Raw genomic sequence first — 22,393 nt, 5'->3', positions numbered from 1 at the left:
TTATAACTTTTTTTTTAAACTGTAGGAACTGATGGAGTCTAGTGAGAGATTAAAATCCCAAACCAAAGAGTTAAAAGATGCACACAGCCAGCGGAAACTGGCCATGCAGGAGTTCTCAGAGATGAATGAGCGGCTGACAGACTTGCACTCTCAAAAACAGAAACTTACCCGCCAGGTCCGAGATAAAGAGGAAGAGATGGACGTGGTGATGCAAAAGGTGGAAATCTTAAGGCAAGAGTTACGGAGAACAGAAAGACTCAAAAAAGAAGTAAGTAGTGAAAAGGAGTTTGTAGAGTCTTTAAGGTGGTAATTAAATGTGGAGGATTTTCGTACAAATTCATGCTTACTTCACTGCCTTTTAAAAATATATTCAAGTCGTAGTCTGTACATCTTTAACTCTTTATTCATTTGATTGTTACTTCATATACAAAATCCAATTTCTCTTTAGGGATTTGAATTTTTCACTCTAGTCTTTAAAATTCAGCTCTTACACCAGAAAATATAACTTTGTTTTGAAAAATAAGAATTTGTTACCCTTTTTTGTAGCTGGAAGTCCATGCTGAAGCTGCAGCTGCTGAGGCATCCAAGGACAGGAAATTGCGTGAGCGAAGTGAGCAGTACTCTAAACAGCTGGAGAGTGAACTGGAAGGACTAAAGGTTAGTCTTTTTTGGTTCAACGCCTTTAAAGTTAATAGCCAGCTTGGAGTTGAGCTGTAAAATTGCTTTCAGTACCAAGAGGGTATTGTGAATTTGTGACCTCACTCTGTATTGAACTTAAAGGCAAATTTGTATGAAATTGTCTTTACGAAAGGCTATGTGAAAAACGAAAACTTCCCACAATCGCAAACTATTAACCAGTTCGTTCTTTTCATGCTAAATGTTAACTATGTTTAGAGGAGCATCTCTATCATAGTGACACCTGGGTTTTCTGTGTTTATTCCTGGTCAATGACTTTCATAACTATTTGCTCACTTTACAAGTCAAAAGAAGTGTTTTGTAATGTTTGATTTTTCAGCATGAGTGAATAGTTGCATATAAACTTAATCAGCACATTCAGATCTCTATGGAGATGTATTAAACATTACTTTATAATTGCATATTTCAATTATATTTAAGTCTAAATAGAACCAAAGATCTAATAACTGATGCTAACTGATGTCCCTGTAAAGGAACATTTCCGAATGTATCGTTACATAGCTCAGCCAAGCATGGGGATGTACATGGGTGGCAGGTTTGTAGAAATTTTGGTGGTGCCCAGAACCCGTCTCCCCCAAACTCCTCTCTCCCACCTGCCTAAGGCTCTGGGAGGGAGTTTGGGTGGGGGGAGGAGGTCTGGGCTGCAGGCCCTGGGCTGGGGATTAGGGTGCAGGAGGGGTGCAGGCTCTGGGATGGAGTTTGGGTGCTGGGTGCAGGCTCGGGGCTGGGGCAGGGGGTGGGGGTGCAGGCTCTGGGATGGAGTTTGGGTGTAGGCTCTGGGATGGGGCAAGGGGTGGGGGTGCAGGAGGGAGTGAGAGGTGCAGGCTCTGGGAAGGGGTGCAGGGGTGAGGGATGTGGGGCTGAGGATGAGGGGTTTGGGGTGTGGGAGGGGGCTCAGGGCTAGGGCAGAGGGGTGGATGAGGGCTGTGGGGCTGAGGATGAGGGGTTCATGATGCAGGAGGGGGCTCAGTGCTGGGGCAGAGGATTAGCGTGCGGGGGGATGAGGGCTCTGGATGGGGTTATGGGGTTTGGGGCATTGGAGAGGCTCAGGGCTAGGGCGGAAGGGCAGGGTAAGGGCAGCCTGCCCTGCCATTAGTGGATGGGGGGCACTAGGACCCTGCGGCAGCAGTTGATGCCGGGAGCCTGCAGGCTCCGGAGCCCCGGGGGAGGTGAGCGGGGGCAGCAAGTGTGAGCTGGGGGACACTCGGGGGAGGCACGTGGGGGTGGCAGACGGGGCTGGGGGAGAGACCTGGCCCCAAACATTGGTGGAGCAGGGCCCCCGGGCCCTGAATATTGCTGGAGCCAGAGCCCCACGAGTGTATATAACTCGCCGCCCCTGGGGGATGTAGGTCCCAATTCTGCAAATACTTAAGAGTGAGAGTAACTTTATGCATTTAAATAGTCCCACTGATTTCAATGGGATTATTCACATGTGTTAGTATTTTCAGGATCAGGGATTTTATTCAAAGAACAAATGTTATCTCGTGGTTTGGTGTTGTGTGGTGTGCTCTGTAGATGTTCCACTTTCTGAAGATATATGCCTCAGAGTTGAAGATTAGGAACATATTGGTTTTTTGGTTTCCATATGAAGGTGAGTGTGCATTTAGGGAAAAACCATGTTCTTATCTAAGTCAGTAAAGTAATTAACCACTGGAACATTTTATCAAGGATGTGGTGGAGTCTTCATCACTTTAACTCTTCAAATCAAGATAGCACATCTTCCCAAAACATATGCAGTAGTTCCCTGTGAAGTTATGGGCTTATCAATAGGAATTGCTGCGTGAAATTCTATGGCCTGTGTTAGGCAGATCAGATTAGATGATCATAAAGGTCCTTTTTGGCCTTAAAATCTATGAATAATAGTTTTGCCATTGATCTCTGTGGGACCCTTACCATCCACAAGACACTGTTCATAAACTCTTTTGTGCATATTTACAGTAGAACCTCAGAGTTATGAACACCAGAGTTATGAGCTGACCAGTCAGCCTCACACCTCATTTGGAACCGGAAGTATGCAATCAAGCAGCAGCAGAGACCAAAAAAAAAAAAAAAAGCAAATACAGTACAGTACTGTGTTAAATGTAAACTACTAAAAAAATAAAGGGAAAGCAGCATTTTTCTTCTTCGTAGTAAAGTTTCAAAGCTGTATTAAGTCAATGTTCAGTTGTAAACTTTTGAAGAATAACCATAATGTTTTGTTCAGAGTTACGAACAGCCTCCGTTCCCGAGCTGTTCGTAACTCTGACGTTCTATTGTATTCATTTTGCCTTCCTTTCCTAAGTAGAATACAGAATTTAGGCCTTAAAAGAATCAGTTTGTCCCAAACACAGGATTCATAAAGCTGCTAGTGCTGCAAATCCAGCCTACCAGCTGGAAATGAAGCTGTGTTCCTTCTGCTTCATATATCTTCATCAGCAATAAAGAGTCTGGCATCAGAATTTAGATGGCAATTGTGGATGGTGCATGAGGCCGTATAAGACATAGTTTACTCTTTAACACCTCTATGGGTTCTGTAGTGCTGACAGTAATGAAAACTTGTTTGTGTTAGTAAACTGAGCAGATAATGACTTGTATGACATGTAGGGAGAAGATACATGCAGAAATAGGTTACCATTTGTATTTGCTTTTGTAATCATAACAAAAATTTGTTGTTGAAAATAGTAGAGATATAAGTAACATAAGACAAGGACTGTATTCCCATCAAAGGGCAAATGTAACTTTCTTTAAATAATATTCAAGAAGCATTTTTCGATTTCCAAATTATTTAATTGTATTGCTACTATTATTACCAGTGTATTTCTATAGACCCGGGGTAGGCAACCTATGGCACATGTGCCAAAGGCGGCACGCGAGCTGATTTTCAGCGGCACTCACACTGCCCGGGTCCTGGCCACCGGTCCGGGGGGCTCTGCATTTTAATTTAATTTAAAATGAAGCTTCTTAAACATTTTAAAAACCTTATTTACTTTACATGCAACAATAGTTTAGTTATATATTATAGACTTCTAGAAAGAGACCTTCTAAAAACGTTAAAACCTATTACTGGCTTGCAAAACCTTAAATTAGAGTGAATAAATGTAGACTCGGCACACCACTTCTGAAAGGTTGCTGACCCCTGCTATAGACGTTATAGGGTCTTCCACTTCCTGTTTATTGCAGTAGACTTAAATGCAAATATCTAGTGCTGTTTCTTCCAACAAAAATTAAAAACCACATTTATTATATTGCTGAATAATTTTCATGGTTTTTGAATGTTAAAGTTAGGTCAGCAGAATTTCAAACTTTCTCTATTATCCCAAGCTATTTTTCTGTGAAGGGAAGGGTTAAGTGAACAGGAGGGTGTGGTGTGAGAGTCTGAGTTGGGAGATGGAGGTTTTTGAACATCCGTCCCATCTGCGTGTTACATGAATTTTTTATTAATATTTTGCGCATATTCCCAGACCTTTTGGATACCAACATTGTAAACAAATTTAAAATAAATAAATTAGGCATGTTAAATATTTAGACTGTATTTATACTGAAATTCCCAGCCCCACACCCCTTTTGCTTTTGTTGCCTACCTGAGTAGCAACAAATTATTAAGTTAAGAAAAATAATAATATAAACAAAAATTGTATGGCCAATATGTACCGTATACCTATTCAACTTAAATGTATATATTTCATCTTCCCTATCAAGTTGTATCAGCCAGCCTTTTATAACCACAAAACCTTTAAATCACTTGTTTAAAACCCTTTGTATCACAAGTTTGGATTCTTAACATAACTAAGTCTGGTAAGATCTTTGATTTTTTCTCACCATTGATGAGGATGATGATGATGATTCATCTACAAAGGGAGATACATGCCCTGAAACAAACCAAGCAAACTATAGCAGTGTCACTAAAGGTTAATCTCTCTGAAGCCAAGCAGAAAATCTTCTGAGTGTCCCCATGTAGCTAGAACATCAAAATAAATCATTTTTGTTTTGCTGTGGCTGAGTTAGATAAAATCTTGTGATGCTATAAACTGGAACTGCACAGCTCATGGATTCTGCATTCCCATGCTGACACTAGTTGCAAAGCTCATTTTTTCTTGAGGAGGTCTCCAGCAGTCCTTGTATTCAAATCATCTGGACTTTCTTGCACAGCATGCAGCTAGCAAGTTCTGTTTAAGCATCAGCAGAAGTAAAGGTACAAAAGTCAAGCTGATTGATTCTGACTGAGAATATTCTAATAGTGCGTGATACAAAGTGTGGTTATAACCAGGTACCCAAACACCTCAGGTGCATTAAAAGGCACAAGGCCAGTTTCAATCACGCTAAATAACAGGTCTCCAGTATAATTGCACTTCCTGAAGCCCAGTTTTGCTTTATTAAATGTTTTTTCTTTTATATATTTAAAAATAAGAAAAAGTTTTCAGGGGGTTTTAAAAGAGAATTAGTACATGTTTTTATTTTAAAAAGTACTCTTGTGCTAAAAATGAGTATTGGGTTTTAATGTAAAATAGCAGAAGATTATTAATAGTGCCAATCTCATAGGCCACACCTGATTTTGAGCCTGATCTTGCTGCCACACTAATCAATGGCAAAACTTCCATTGACTTCAATGGGTGCAGGACTAACCTCTTGCATTCGAAACGAAGTTAAGCAATATGTAAGGAGCATTCAAGTAGCAGAGTATCTTGCCAAACAGCTCTCCAGCACCCTAACTGACATAGAATGAAGTAGTACTAGCTGTTTAGCTTTTATGCTGTGATAGAAATGATAAATTAAATATGATGGGCCATGTTCTGGTGCTTTTTGCTATTCCTGACTCAAGGGTACAAAATGATGCAATCAAAATGGTACTTGGCACCGGCACTCTGACCAGCTTTGGAGTTTCTGCACTGCCTCCACAAATTGCTCGTTCTAGGAATTCAAGCAAGGGGGCTTGTGTGTAGGGATTCAGAGGAGGACATACTAAAATATGTGGACTTTGGACCCAGGACCCTAACCCTCCTACTCCATAATGTCATTGAACTTGATGCTGTAAGCCTTCCAGATATGTGAACTCAAAAGATTTAGGGGGAACCAGGACTGGGATATACAAGAATTGAACCCTGTGATCTTTTTCTGACTGCATATATATGAATGCAGGAAGGTGGCCTGTTACATTTAAAATGGCAGTATAACCACATTGTACAAAGACCTGAAAATTATGCTATATTTTAGGGACTAGCTCACTGGTAAAGAGAGGAGTATCCGTCCTGACTCTACTTTCACACTGACTTTTACGCAGTTGAGATAAATGTATATATTTAACTGTAGTCTATTGTATAAATTATACCCTCACAGCGTGCCTTCTATAAACATCAGCTTGTGTATATCAAGATTAAATTATTATTAAGCATATGTTTGCGGTGATCTGCAGTGCAAGAAAACTAATTTTGAGATGTCCCTTTTATAGCAAAAGCAAGTTGGTCGCTCACCAGGGGTGAGCAGCACAGAACATCAGCAAGAGATCACCAAATTAAAGGCTGAGTTGGAAAAGAAGAGTGTTTTCTATGAAGAGGAACTGTCCAAACGAGAAATAATACATGCTAATGAAATCAAATCCCTGAAGAAAGAACTGCGGGATGCAGAGAGCCAACAGCTTGCCCTCAAGAAAGAGATCATGATCTTGAAAGACAAGTTAGAAAAGACCAGGAGAGAGAGGTAAGTGTATCCCTGCAGCTCACCAGTGAACTCTAGATACCTTAGTATCTTCAAATGCATTTACAGACCACACCATCACACCAGGGTTCTGGCTGCAATCAGAGACATATTGGTATATCTAGTGTCATAGATGAAAATAAATAAACTTGAAATCCCTATGTGACGGGTTCCCCCCAGCGTGCCACCTGGATCTGGGGTACCACTGAGCCCTCTGACCCACGAGCCTGGGCTCCCTCTCACACTGTGCTGCTGTGACAAGGTGCAAAGCCCTCCAAGCTTTCACTTTCACCAGCATTCACACCAGTAGGGACACACCCAGCTGCAGTTACATGCAGGCTCTCTAACCACCAGCCTCCCAGCCTAGGAGCTCAGAGCAGTATCATCTTACCTGGTCAAATCTGGCCAGTATATGGGTTTAACCCGGTCAGCCTCTCCCTCAATGTGAAGAGGACCATGCACACTTGTGGTAACCAAGCTGAGATTATCCCCAGACACCTTAGTCAAACGCTCACTGGTTTGGATTAAAACATAAAATAAGTTTATTAACTACAAAAGATAGATTTTAAGTAGGGCTGTCAAGCGATTAAAAAAATTAATCGCGATTAATCACGTGATTAAAAAAATAGAATACCATTTATTTTAAATATTTTGGATGTTTACTACATTTTCAAATATATTAATTTCACTTACAACACAGAATGTAAAGTGTACAGTGCTCACTTTATATTTATTTTTTATTACAAATATTTGCACTGTAAAAAATAAAAAAATATTTTTCAATTCATCTCATACAAGTACTGTAGTGTATCCAATCTCTTTATCGTGAAAGTTGAACTTACAAATGTAGAATTATGTACAAAAAAACCTGCATTCAATAATAAAACAATGTAAAACTTTAGAGCCTACAAGTCCACTCAATTCTACTTCTTGGTCAGCCAATCACTCAGACAAACAAGGTTGGTTACAATTTGCAGAAGATAATGCTGCCTGCTTCTTGTTTACAATGTCACCTGAAAGTGAGAACAGGCATTCGCATGGCACTGTTGTAGCTGGCATTGCAAGATATTTACGTGCCAGATGTGCTAAAGATTCATATGTCCCTTCATGCTTCAACCACCATTCCAGAGGACATGCGTCCATGCTGATGATGGGTTCTGCTTGATAATGAACCAAAGCAGTGCGGACCGACACATGTTCATTTTCATCATCTGAGTCAGATGCCACCAGCACAAGGTTAATTTTCTTTTTTGGTGGTTCGGGTTCTGTAGTTTCCGCATCAGTGTTGCTCTTTTCAGACTTCTAAAAGCATACTCCACACCTCGTCCCTTTCAGATTTTGGAAGGCACTTCAGATATTTAAAACTTGGGTCAAGTGCTATAGCTGTCTTTAGAAATCTCACATTGGTGCCTTCTTTGCATTTTGTCAAATCTGCAGTGGAAGTGTTCTTAAAACGAACAACATGTGCTGGGTCATCATCTGAGACTGCTATAACATGCAATATATGCAGAATATGGGTAAAGCAGAGCAGGGGACATACAATTTCCCCCACAAGGAGTACAGTCACAAATTTAATTAACGCATTTTTTTTAAATGAGCATCATCAGCATGGAAACGTCCTCTGGAATGGTGGCCAAAGCATGAAGGGGCATACGAATGTTTAGCATATTTGGCATGTAAATGCCTTGCAACGCCAGCTACAAAAGTGTCATGCGAACACCTGTTCTCACTTTCAGATGACATTGTAAGTAAGAAGCAGGCAGCAGTATCTCCCGTCAATGTAAACAAACTTATTTGTCTTACTGATTGGCTGAATAAGAAGTAGGACTGAGTGGACTTGTAGGCTGTAAAGTTTTACACTATTTTGTTTTTGAGTGCAGCTACGTAACCAAAAAAAATCTGCATTTGTAAGTTACACTTTCATGATAAAAGAGATTGCACTTCAGTACTAGTATGAGGTGAATTGAAAAATACTATCTTTTGTTTATCATTTTTACAGTGCTTATATTTGTAATAAAAAATAATAATATAAAGTGAGCACTCTGCACTTTGTATTCTGTGTTGTAATTGAAATCAATATTGAAAATGTAGAAAAACATCAAAAAATATTTAATACATTTCAATTGGTATTCTATTGTTATAAATGCGATTAATCGCGATTAATTTTATTTTAGTTAATTGCGTGAGTTAACTGTGATTAATTGACAGCCCTAATTTTAAGTGATTATAAGTGATAGAAAACAGATCAAAGCAGATTACCTAGTAAATAAACAAAAACACAAACTGGGCTTAACATACTTGATGAATTAGCAAATTCTCACCCTGAGTGATAAACAGGCTGCCTTTGCCTTTGCTTTGCAGCTTGGGTTTCCCAGTTTTTCCATACACAGGCTAGAAATCCCTTTAGCCTGGGACCATCATTTTCCCCAGTTCAGTCTTTGTTCCTCAGGTGTTTCCAGGTGTGTTGTTGTAGGGAGGTACCATCATGATGTCATTTCCCCCTTTTAAATCATCTTCCCACTTGCTGGAAAGCTCTTTTGCTGTGACCTAGGTCAAACAGTTCCCGTTGTCTAGTGCTAACTCTGAGAGATTTCTATTGTATGCAGTTCCTGGGGTAATCCTTATGTTTGTGTGCATTTCCACAAGAAGCCATTAAGATTGTTTGGCCTTTTTACTATTGTACCTGAAAGGCTGCTTGTGGGTGTTTTCAACCTCACAAAATGTTTCAGTAACACATACATAGCCAAACTTCATAACTTCACATACCTAATAGCACATACAATCCAACGAGATATTAATGTCTTGCAGATCAAGACTTTTAGAATGATACTTCACAAGGCATACTTTCTGCAAAACCTATCTTAATTTTATGTGAATGGTGAATAAAGGGGTGACAGGGTATCACACCCTATTCTAGCCATCTTCAAAAGTATATGTGATGAGGTGGAACAGTTACTCTTCCTTGTGTCAAATTCTGCACTGTCTTACCACCCCCATTAAAGTAACTGGAGTTGCAGGGTTGTAAGTCAGGGAAGAATTTGCCCCACTGTAGCTTAAATAACTTTTAGCATTTTTCCCTGTTTGATGTTTTCATCTTTTCATTGGACAAATAATATGCTAGAGCTCAGTTAGTGCTTACACTTTCTGCTGGCCCGGGAACAATAGTTTAAGGTGGGCAGATGCTGATCTGCACTGGTTTTATTCAGTGCTAACGTCTGTCACCATGCCACTGTATACACAAGACTTTTCATGTGTACTGAAAGGGTGATTTGTCAAAGACCTGCTTTTATTGTCATGTGGGGAAGCTTACAATTTGCCTTGAATGTTCACTGCAGGGCCAGCCTTAGGGCCAGGCAAACAGGACCCAGGGCCAGGGCGCTGTAGCCAGGCGGAGCCACAAGGGACTCGGGCTTCCCCTGGCTGGCTGTGGCCGGACTCCTCTCTTCTCCAGCCCCTCCCCCACTCTGGGCTGGCGGGCTTCTCCCTGACCCCGCTCCCCTGGCCCCTCCCTCACTCGTGCCTCAGCCAGCCGGCTGAGGGCTCTGGCTCTGCCCCAGCCCTGGGGAGCCCAGAGCAGCACAGCCGGGGCGGTAACTGGTGGTGCAGCCCACTGCTCACTGCCCGGAGCGGAGCCAAGTCCCTCCCTGCCTGCGGCCCTGCGCCGCTCGGTCTCCGGCGGGGGCTGGCCAGGCCGGGGCCAGGAGGAGCAAAACTTCCACGTGAGTTAGGGAGGACTTTAAGTGACAGTGCGCTCACTGTCTCTCAAACTTCCCTAACACACACACATACACACACAGGCTCTCACGCCCACATACATTCTGTCTTTCACAGTCCCCCAACACAGATTGTCTCTCACACACAGTCTCACACTCCCCAACACACACTCTGTCTCTCACACAATCCCCCAACATAGTCTCTCTCTCTCTCTCTCTCTCTCACTCTCACACACACACACACACACACACACACACACACACACACACGTGTATTATTATTGTTGTTATTACTGCTTGGTACTTCCTGTCAAAATGCTCGTGGTAAGCCAAGAGTGGCTAGGGGCTGCAGGGGGGGCATAGGCTCTGGCAAGATGCAGCCCCCATGTGACAGCGCAAAGCCTGCCTTAAGCCGCAGGCCAAGCGCCAGGCACCACAAGCCACCACAGCAGCACAGAAGTGTGGCAATACACCATATACCATACCACTCTTACATCTGCGCTTCTGCTGACAGTGGCCTAGGAATTTGCTAGTTGTAGCAGTTACTCATTGTGATGTTATCTGATTAAAATATGACCATGTAGATCATTATTGCAACCACTATTATATATTTGCAACAAATCTTGTACAAAATGTGACATGTAAGATGTCTATGAAAAGGTTATGATTTGCTGAATATGTTTATGCTATTTGTATGCATGTATCATTTTTGTATTTGAAGTTAGGAATATTGGCGCTATACCTGTATTTCAAATGTTGGGGTAACGCCCACAAGGTAGTTAGCCAGCACATCTTGAAGGGACTAGTCAAAGTAAGTGGCTCATCAAGGGATTCTTAACTCACAGTGGACCATGGGAGACACCCATCTACATTGAATGGACTTTCCTGTGGACATTCCATAATAAAATAATATAAATTAATGGAGATATCCTGTCTCCTAGAACTGGAAGGGACCTTGAAAGGTCATCGAGTCCAGCCCCCTGCCTTCACTAGCAGGACCAAATACTGATTTTGCCCCAGATCCCCAAGTGGCCATATGAAGCATAGGTAATGGCCCAGCGGTGATGGGTGGGAAGGGAGGAGGAGCCCAGGGAGCCTGTAGTAGTCAGGGGTGATGGCGGGAGGGGGAGGAACGGTGCCAAAATACAAGTTCGCCCAGGGCACCATTTTCACTAAGGCCGGACCTGGTTCACTGAATGGTATTCGTCAGTAAAGGCAAGTTCATCTAACTGGATAATGTAGCAATAGTAATAATAGTTTGAGTGTAGCACCATCATTGATGAAGATTTCAAAGTGCTTTACAGGCAGTGGCCCATCAGTTTCCTTAATCTTTCTCACAGCAGGAAGCAAGATAGAAGGACCTCAAAGGTGTAGTTCATGCAAAGAGGAAAGGCAGGTTTATGGGATCTTGCACTTCTATGACCACAGTGTGGGAGCTGAGCAGAAGAGTGAAAGAGAAGGCAAGAAGCAGGGAACAGCAACTTTAATGCTGTGTTCTTCTTCAAGTGCTGGTCCCTAGAGGTATTTGCTGTGGGTGTGCATGCACTCCATGCTCATGAGACTGGAAGATTCTTCACTAGCAATGCCCTTGCTCCATGCCTGCACCTCCTCAGGCTCCAAACCAAGGGTATAAAGGTGGCGCAGACCAGCCATATCTCCAGTTCCTATCTACTGCTCATGGTCCAAGACGTAACTCCAACAGTATACGCAGCTTTGCTAGCATTCCTGCCTTCTTCTCAGGTTTTCTTGTAAATAGTTTTTATCTTTGTGTAGATAGATAGTGTTTTGGAATTAGGAGTTCTGCCCCCGTTATCCCCACCATTCAGATCACCTATTATGCCCTAAATCCTGCATGGCCTGCCCCAGGGTCTTCCCAGTTGGTAATCCCTATGCCTCTTGCTTGTACTGCATCGGAGAGGCTCACATTCCATCCAAGTGCAAGATTTATTGTTCATTTCCACCTCGTACAAGATGCTCTTGCAAATTCTGATTTAGGATGCATCTGATGGAGCTCTCCATGAGGCCACAACCCAACTCTGGGTCTTCTGACTCTGCTGTACATCAGCAGGATCCACCTATTACTGCCCATCTGGACCGGGTTTACGTTAGTCCCAGTCCAGACTTAAAGGCTCTAGCAGACACAGACAAGAAGAGGGTAAGAAAAAACACACTAATAAGAAGTGGGAGAAATCCCCACCTAAGCCCTCTAAGAAGAGGAGTGCCTCCCCTACAGCTTCTAAGTCAGGTGAGACTCTGTACCTTGGTGTGAATGTGTTTGGAGTTGCCAGGGAGCATGGGCCAGTACCATCAGTACTGAGATCCGAGAACACTCAAAGACTGCCACCTATGCAAGGGGCGCGTCCGGCTCCATCATTAGTGAAGGAGGGGGGAGAGTGATTTCCCTCTGCACTGGTGGTTCCACACCGCAAGAAGAGAGGCCAAGACTTACCATCAGACCCAAGTCTGCACTGTCAGCTCCACCTACAGACATTCACACTACACCTGGGTATACCATCCTTGAGGACCTAGCAGTTAATACCGACCTGGAGTTGTCGCTATTCTCAGGTCCAGTAATTTCCACAGTGGTACTTATGCCGTCAGTACATTATTTGCTAGTCCCTTCCACCAGCTGTGGTTTCAGCTGCTGATACTAATGGAACTGCACATAGATTCCGAGAACTTGTATTCCTCTGGAGAGATTGAGGCTTATGCATTGACTTGACTTTAGCCCCTGCAGGAATTCCAGAGCCTCATGGGTGCCTGATCTCTCCTGCAAGACAGTCTATCAATCCCAGGACCAGTGGTACCGTCCCCCATACAAGACTACATTCTGACCCTATTGAGGCTCCCGACGCTTACTTTAGACCTCCTGACTCCAGGAGATCAGAGCTGGAATACAGACATAGAGCACCTCATAGGAAGAGCCTCAGCCCCCTCAGGAGTGCTGTGAGGAGAAGGAACAGCCAATCAACCAGAGCCACTCGATCCACTTGCAGCTCTCGCTTCCTCATTTCCTGGCGAGGTAGTGACACTGCCCTCACCTTCACAACCTGATAATTACAAACAATTTCTGGACTGCCTGAAAAGAATCAGAGAGGCTCTGCGGATTTCTCTGGAGGAAATTCAAGACCCTGCTTACAAGTTTCTGGATATCCTCCAGACTACAGACCCTAGCAAGGAGGCGCTTCCCATCAATCATGCCACTTTGGAACCAACCAAGGTGGTTTGACATACTCAAGCCACCTGCACCCCAACTCCGAAAAGGATGGAGAAAAGATACTTTGTTCCACCTGATGGGAAGGAATATTTGTTTTCCCACTCCATCCCAAATTCTCTAGTAATCAGGCTGTCACTGAGCACTACAGATTGCACCAGCCTCGGTCTACCCCTTTTGACAAGGACACTAAAAAACTGGCCCTCCTTAGGAGAAAAAGTGTATCTTTTGCAAGCCTACAGTTGCAGATAGTAAATTACCAGGCCCTTATTTTGAAAAATGACTTTATTAATTATAATAAACTGAGATCATAGCAGTTGTCCCTGCAAGTGTTACTCAATGTGTCTGACACTGTACCATGGTGACTTCAGTAGTCATCGTGAGGTGGGCTTTTGGCTTCACTCCTCAGGGTTTTCTAAGGAAGTCCAAGCTATGGTGGGGAGGACCTTCCCTTTGAGAGTAACATTCTGCTCAGCAAAAAATGTATGCATCATTACACTCTCTCAAAGGTTCCCAGATGACCCTCCTTTCCCTGTGGAATTATACCCAAGCACATTGGAGGAAGTATTCTAAACCGTCTCCTTACAGTCATCACCCCACCCCCAGCTCCTTGTCAATCAACAGACTTACAAGCCACCAGGAAATACCAGAAGATACACCACAGCAGACAGCATACTCACCATTTTTCACCCGCACCCCCCTGTCAAGAAGTCATTTAAAGAGCTCCAGCCAGTCTCCACATCGCCAGATACCCACATTTTCTTTGGTGGCTGCCTCTTCTGCTTCTTTCCAATGTAGCAACATCTTACACCAGACAGATGGGTCCCAGAGATCATCTCCACCGGCTACACAATAGAATTCCTTTCCATCCCTCTTCAGGGACCTCTCTCATGAGAGGTTTGTCAGATAGGAGATAGATTACCTTCTTCAGCTAGGAGCCATAGAGCCCATGTCCCCTCAACACAAGGGGAAGAGTTTCTATTCGAGATACTTCCTTTTTCCCAAAAAGAAGAACAAATGGAGACCCATGCAGAATTTATTGCAGTGACTTCGGACTCAACTTCAGCCAAAGGCTATTTAACTCAGGACAGGTTCCTCGCAATGAGGAACCTCATTGCACAACTCCGACTGACAGCTTGTTCCTATCGGATCCTTTTAGGTCACAGAGCCACCTGCTATACATAACACCCTACATAAGGCTCCACCTTCATTGCCTTCAGGTGTGGTTATGCATGGTTTATGCTCTGAACAGAGATACCTTAGACAAACCAGTCTCAATCATCACAGAGCAACCAAGTGGCACCAAGTTTTTGGGCCCAAAAAGAATCCCAGCTACACATCAGTCTACTCAAACTTCAAGGAAGGTATGAGGCTTGCAGAAGGTTTCTGTTTTTAGCACATTCCCAACATGTTCTGGTCATGTTGGATAACATGACCACAGAGTTCTACATAAATAAGGAGAGGGCAGCGAGGTCCACTCCAATTTGTGCAGAGGTAGTCAAACTATGGAGTTGGTGCATCCAACCCCAGATCAACCTGTCAGAGGTGCAACTTTCTGGAGTAATGAACACCTTAGCTGACAGCCTCAGCAGACACTTCGACAGGGACCATGAGTGGGAGCTTCACAGCTTGATGGTACAGAACTTCTTCCAGCAGTGGGGGTCCCTGTCATGGGACCTCTTTGCATCACAGGTAAACAAGAAGTGTCCAAGCTACTGCTCCTTTACTGCTCAAGTGCACAATACTAGAGGGGATGCATTCCTGGTACAATGGTCAAAACCACTGATGTATGCTTTCCCAACTATTCCCCTCTTACCTTGGGTCCTTAACAAGATCAAACAGGACAAATCAACAATGATCCTAGTGGCAACTTGGTGGTGGAGACAGTTTTGGTTCACTAGCAACTTCCAGATGTCCACACACCCATGTATCAGCTTACAACCATGGCTGACTCAAGACAAAGGTAAAACCAGCCATCCCAACCCAACATCTGTCCACCTCAAAGCCTGGTATTTGGATGGGCGGTGAGCTTAGAGAGCTTGTGCTCAGAAATACAATCCATTCTCACTAACACCAGAAAGGCTTCTACAAAAAAATGATATACTGCCACATGGAAGAGGTTCTCCATCTGGTGCCAAAATCGCCATGTACTTTTGCTGTACTCTGCAATCACTACCATCTTGGCATATCTCCTCTCACTGAAGTAATCAAGTTTATCCACCAGCCCATCCACTAGCTTATTTTGTGTACATGTGGCAGTGATTAACACATTCTGTCCTCTGATAGACAACTTCTTGGTAATCACCTATGCTACAACCAGTTTTTTTGAGAGGTCTTCTCAGAACTTTTCCTCCAGTATCAGCACCAACTCCTAATTGGGACCTTAACCAAGTGTTGTCAGCTCTTATGAATCCACCTTTCGAGCCTTTGGCCTCTTGCTCCCTTCTCCATCTACCCAAGAAAGTGACCTTCCCAATAGCAAGCATCTCCACCAGGAAAGTAGGTGAGCTTGCATCACTTTTGGCAGACTTTCTCCCTTTGTGGTGTTTCATAAGGATAAAGTCCCTGAAGTTGCACCCCAAGATCATCCCAAAGGTTCCCTCTGAATTCTAACATACATCTACCAGTATTCTACCCAAAACCTCATGTCACCAAGGAGGACAGAAAACTCCATTCTCTGGGTGTACATAGAGCCCTGGCTTTCTATCTGTAAAGGATGAAACCCTTTAAAAATCCCTGAGAATGTTCATCTTTATTGCTGAGTAGATTAAAGACTCTGGAAGTGGATTTTGGGCTGCATTCTGCTGTTCTAGGAACAAATGGAAACCTCTCCTTCTCAGGGTATGAGCACCCATTCAACTAGAGCACATACTACTTTCATAGTTTCTCTCCAGTGAATACCTCTCACAGAAATCTATAGAGCAGTGACATGGAGCTCACTGCATACCTTTACCAGACATTACACACTGGTCCAAGCTTCTTCAGCAGATACGTCCTTCGACACAGCAGTCCTGCAATCTGTGATGCAGCATGCTTCCTCACACCCTCCTCCTCAGTGAGTACTATTTGTGAGCCACCCACCGTGAAATACACATAGGGACCAGTGCTCTAAGAAGAAAGGAAGGTTATTTACCTTATAGTAACTGAAGTTCTCTGAGATGTGTTGTCCCAATGTGTATTGAACTACCTGCCTTCCTTCCCCTTTTGATCCTTCCTAGTTGATTTGTGGTAGAATAGGAACTGGAGAGGTGGTCCGTCAGCGCCACCCCTTATGCCCTGGGTTCGGAGCACAAGGAGGCGCAGGGCACAAGTGTGGACCAACAGACACTGCTAGCGAAGAATCTTCCAGTCTCAGGTGCATAGAGCATATGTGCACGCACCCACAGTGAATACCCATAGGACCACACATCTCAGAGAACTTGTTACTATAAGTTAAGTAACCTTCCTTTTCCCCTCTCAAAGCAAAGTTAAAGAACAGACTACATTGCAGATTCCTGTTGTCCTGAGCAATGGTAGCTCTTGTTTCCAGCTTTAACACGTTGTGATGTCTAAATAGATGGGGTGCGTGGAAGAGGGTCAAATGATTTTTAGGATAGCAGAGATGACTGCTATATTTCAGAAAAGTATAGGCAGCTGGGATCCACAGGAAATATCTCTGTTGTCCCCATGGATATCCTCCAGTTCTAATAAAAACTGGATATTTCCCCTACCTTTATTGATCTGCTGCTGATAGTAGAAGGTGGGATGAAATGAAAAATGACTTTTAAAAAAGCCTTGTAAAAGGGTGGGGGGCACATGTGGGGGAGCAATTCTTCCCTAGTGCATTGTTTTATGCAATAAGAGGGAAATGTGCAAAGGAATCACTTCAACTATTACTGGAATACAGCCATCTTTCAGACAGATGTGCAGCAGCCCATTGTGTGTCGGTACATTATACCTTTGTTTTAGGACAGGAAGTGAAGAATAACATCCAGTTGAGACGGTAGGGATAGTTTCCATAAGTAGCATGTTATCACTATCACAGTTAAAGTTTTGACAAAATACTGGGGTCAGAAACCCTACAAATGTAAAAAAGGCTACCATATCTTTAGTGATTCGAAATAGAGTTATGGATGTCAGCTGAATACTATAGTGACCCTTTAACACCATGTTGGCATGTTAGTTCAGTACTGACTCAGTGGGGAGCGTCATATAATGAATCGCCAACACCACAACCTGTCCAAGTTTTTCTTGGAGCTTTCTCATCCAAATATTGACCAGCCCTGACTCTGCATGGTTTGAGAACTTATTGGGTTACACCCCAAAGTCGTGCAGCTGCAAAAGTCAAAAGGTAATCAAATTCCCAATTCTAATATAATAGCTGAACAGTTTCATAAAGTTACTCTGTTTCATGTTTGCTGTTTATAAATCTAGTTCCAACAGGATCTTTTAGATCTCTGTAAAGAAAAAGTGAACGTGAATGGAGTCTAGCGTGAATGGGACAGTATGTATAATATATATAATGGTACTGTGTGTGTGGTGTGTGTATAATGTTTGTAATATAGGAAAGACTGTGAAAATCATGAACAAAAAGGTATCAAGTATCCAAAATTAAGGGCCTTGACCCTTCAGTGGGAGTCAAAGACCCACAGCACAGGAAGGGCTCAGCATCTTACAGGATCAGCCCTCAAGAATATAAAACATTCTTTACAAGGGCCTGACCTTGCACCAGGCTCTTCTAAAACAGGCACGTGTAGAGTCCCATTGCAGTCATTGGGACTCCACAGAGATACAAATCTACCCTAGCAGATACTAATGTATGACTGGGGCCTTAGTAAGTGAAAAAAGTTGACCTGACTTGGATCTGAAGTAGCTCACTGATTTATGAGTGAAGCATAAATATTAGGAACTGAAGAATTAAAGCTGTTGCTCCACTTTAAGTATTTGGTGGTCTTCTTTAGAGCACATTGTTTTAGTTTATAAAACTTTATTTCATTTTTCTCTTTACCTGCAATGTTTTTTGTTTTCATGACCAGACATAAAAAGTTTTCTGAGCCTCTGTCAATAGTAAAGGGGCATTAGGTAGCAGTATTGCAAAGGATGAGGAAACACCTGGGAAGTTTTATACTGAACCTATCTCGATTATTGAAACAAAGACATTTCTAAAAACATAGCATGTACCAAAATGGAAATTAAAAAACAGGTCTTGCATAAAAATGAAAAACTGTCAGTATTTAAGTGTGATCCTGTGTGTTTAAAAAAACAACAAAAAGCTGAGATGTGACTGAAAGATTTTATCATCTGCATTACTTATGAGTGGCAAAGAAAAGAGCAAGTTATGTAGATTGTTCCACACAAGAGCTAATAAGAGCTTTATACCATAGTATTCTGAATATGTTAGGTGTTTTCAGAAAAACTGCTTTCGTAAAGTCATCGTTTTTTAAAAACAATTATTGGTACTATTTTTCAGATCCCTCCACTGCTAAAGATAAGGTTTTCTTAGTACCAGTAGTCCAAGTGCGTAGGTCTCAGAGGGAGAGAGAAATGCTACTTTTTCCATACTGATGACAATATGCTAAGATGTGATAACTTGTGATTTACCAGGGCATGAAACAGATGCCTTATACCATTGGAACACAGGAATACAAGATCAGACCCGTAATCCATCTAGTCCAATATTCTGTGTCTGACAGTTATCCGTACCAAATATTTTAGAGGAAACTACAAGAAACCTGCATTGGACAATATGGAATAGACTGTCATTAGGAGAAGTTTCTTCTGAACCTGTGAATTAATGGATGGTTTACACTACAGAGCATAGAGGTTTATAAGTCAGTTTTGTATAGGGTGTGACACAGGTTTGTCAAATGTTGGAGGTTTGAGTTTGACTTCAGGGCCCCTTTTGTTGTTTCAAAATAGCAAGATAAAATAATTTGTGCCCTCCCCCACAATCACAGTAATGAGGTTAAGGGTTACACGATGTCTTAGAAGATGTATTTTACATTGGTTTATTGTGGCTCATTCACAATTATTTTGAGAATAAAAGACAATCTAGTGTATGTGTATACTTTCTATCGCTTGTGAGCAGATAGACAGCTGAGGTTTAGAGGAGAATAAAAGGTTGATGGGAGAGAGAGATTTTGATCTTCTTCCCTGCCCAAGGTGTATGCCAGTGGATTTCATCACTTTTCTGAGACAGGGATTCGAGGCTTGTCAAGGAGATACTTGAGGGCAGTAGGTGGAGCTTTCCATTTACCTCTTATTTCTGAGGCTGCATTTTCCCCCATTACATTTCTTTATCTCCTCCCTTTGCTTCCCTTGCCTCATCCCTGATCAGTCTGATTTACTGGTATAGGGACTTATCAATAAGGCTACATTTTAGTCACAGGTATTTTTAGTAAAAGTAATGGATAGGTCACGGGCAGTAAACAAAAATTCACGGCCCATGACCTGTCCATAACTTGTACTATATACCCCTGACTAAATCTTGGAGGGGGGATGCCACGGGTGCTTATGGGGGCGGCCGGCGGGTGCCACGGGTGCTTGTGGGGGGACAGGCCAGTGGTGCTTGGGGGGGGAGCGGCCTGGGACCCCTGCTGGTGCGAGTGGGGGGTGTTGGCTGGCCTGGCAGACTCCCTACCCAGCTCCTCGCGGCTCCTCACCCGGCTCCTCATGACTACATGGAAGCGGTGACATGTCCCTCCCTCAGCTCCTAGCTCCACGTGCTGCCCCCGGCCTAAGCGCGGGCTCCGCAGCTCCCATTGGCCAGGAACTGCAGGGGCGGTGCCTGCGGACAGAGGCAGCGCGTGGAGCTAGGAACTGAGGGAGAGACATGTCACCTCTTCCAGGGGAGCCCCCCTGAGCCCTCACCCCCTCTCACGCCCAACCCTCAGCCCTGAGCCCCATCCCACACACACCCAAACTCCTGCTGCTTTGGGGGGGGGGTGGCCCGAGACTGCCCCAGCAGCAGCCGGTGCAGCTGGCCCAGGGGCTGCCCGAGCTGTTCAGGTGGTCCTCAGACCAGCTGCACCGGCCGCTGCAGAAGTCATGGAGATCCTGGAAAATCACGGAATCTGTGACTTCCGTGACAAACTTGCAGCCTTAACTATCACCATTGCAATTAAGAACTTCAGTTACAAATACTAAAAACATGTCAATTATGTATCCTGTCCCTTTTCTCCCCTCCCCAGAAACAGGAGTTGGCAGAAATCCTAAAAACCCATCAGCACAGTGGCTGTGATGATCAAGGCTTTACAGAGCAAATATTAGACAAAATTCATAGGAACCAAAACAAATCATAACAATAAACACACAAAACTAAACAAAAAGAGTTAGCCAAACTCTTTTTTTTTTTTTTTTTTTTTTTTTTTAAGGCTTAATCTACTGTTTGAGAAGTTAGGCTTGATTCTGCTCCTCATACATGGCAGCGAGACTCATTATCCATTCCCCTAATGCTGTAATCTTTTTCTGGCTATTGCCCAGTCTGGGAAAGGATTGGTGGTAGATTTCAGAATTGGAGTTTAAACAGTAATAATTAATATGGTACACTGGTAGAATGAAATGTTATGTTTCAAAGGATGCCTAACAACAAACAATTTCAGAGCTTAACCTAATATTGTGTACTATATTTCAAAGTCTGGTTGAAACATTAAATGAATTTCAAATTAGGAGTAGAAATTCAAACCAGGAATACTATTAAATGGGCTCAGCATAGCCACCGACGGCCTCTCAGCTTTTAAGGATGTTCTCGCAGAACTGTTATAATTCTTTGCCAAATTCTTTCTCAGAGACAGAGTAAAACCAGGATATAATTTCCCCATCACATAATCTGAAACACTGACCTGTTTGCAATTAAATTCACACACTTCAGGACAGAGTTTTTGATGATTATTTTATCTGGCTTTTTAGTGAGTACCTACTAAGCATTTGAATAGATGAACAAAGATATTTATTGAACTAGTATTTATGTGTGACACAGCCTAATTAGCCCACTGGTAAAGTACATCCTTGTTACCTACCATTGCGCTGAAGTGGTCTTCCTGAAATTCTGCAAGTGTAGGCGATCCAAAAAGGGTGGATTTGAGGTGGTGGTGGTAGTGTGTGGGGGGGGGAGCAGGAGCAGTGTAGCTTTGCTGCATTGTATTACCCTTCTTCTGATCCCACGGACTGAGAGAATTGTGCTCCATTTAGCAGGGAGAGAAGGCCACAGCAGCATCATTCACCTGCAAATCCACAGGGATTCCTTCAGTTAGGATAATGTTGATTAATTCAGCATTATATTACATGTGTTCCCTCTGTGGTGAACAAAACCCACCTGAGTAGGCAAGCAGGGAGCAGGAGCTAGCCTGAGGCTTTTCACAGAATGAGCATCTGAACAGGCTTGAGAATCTGCTGATATTGATGTCTCCAGTTCAGTCATGATTGTGTCCCCGTTGGTCAATTGATCCATCCTCTTCTTACTGATACTGATGGGTGAATCGTCAATGAGTGGCCTTTTAGGTCTGCTAAATTAGCCTGGCAATATTGTAAGCAGAAGCTTTTCTCATCACTGGTTTAATCCTGCCAGTCCAATGACTGTTCCACACATGGCATGCTATTAGGTCGAGGTCTCATCTCTGGCAGTTCTGCCTTTAATCCTGCCTGGGATCAGGAAGTGCAGAGATATATGGAAATTAAAATGCCATTTTAACAAAGTAGGGTATATGAAGGTTTTACCTTTAACTGTGAATGTCTGAATTTGTGGTGATGCCTTTCCTATCTTTTATTCTGCAAAATTATAATTGCTGAGCATCTGGAAGATCTACCCAAAGAATAAAGTACTTACAAGTAGACTGAGAAATGTTAGTTTCCTGAGGCTCTGCAGTCCTGCAGTGAAGGAAGGTTAATTTTGTCTAACGATAACACTAAACACACTGACTTGCTGTCCTAATACTAAGAAGATCATGTTGTTCACATTTTAGGGGGGTTAATATTTTTAATAATATGTTTAATATTTTTACTTTCAGCTGCTGTACATATTAATTTTTAGAGCCTTTACATACTCACACATTATAGTATTCATTTAATCAAACAATATAGTGGATTGTTTGCAGTATATGAAACTTCTTATTGTATTTTATAT

At 42.9% G+C, this 22,393-nt stretch overlaps 1 protein-coding gene across 4 annotated transcripts in view; it reads left to right on the top strand.

Annotated features, from left to right (window-relative positions):
- CDC42BPA (CDC42 binding protein kinase alpha) overlaps window positions 1-22,393 on the top strand; it is a 323,508-nt gene that overhangs the window by 219,337 nt on the left and 81,778 nt on the right. For all 4 annotated transcript variants that reach the window (XM_065400287.1, XM_065400286.1, XM_065400285.1 and 1 more), the window contains exons 13-15: window positions 26-268; window positions 547-657; window positions 6,122-6,369. In XM_065400287.1, coding sequence (XP_065256359.1) covers window positions 26-268; window positions 547-657; window positions 6,122-6,369 — 602 coding nt within the window. The remainder of the gene's footprint in view (window positions 1-25; window positions 269-546; window positions 658-6,121; window positions 6,370-22,393) is intronic.

Source organism: Emys orbicularis, chromosome 3, assembly GCF_028017835.1.
Source record: "Emys orbicularis isolate rEmyOrb1 chromosome 3, rEmyOrb1.hap1, whole genome shotgun sequence".
In the NCBI taxonomy this organism is placed as follows: Eukaryota; Metazoa; Chordata; order Testudines; family Emydidae; genus Emys; species Emys orbicularis.
Note: the sequence above shows the minus strand (reverse complement) of the source record. Positions and strands in the feature narration are given on the sequence as shown.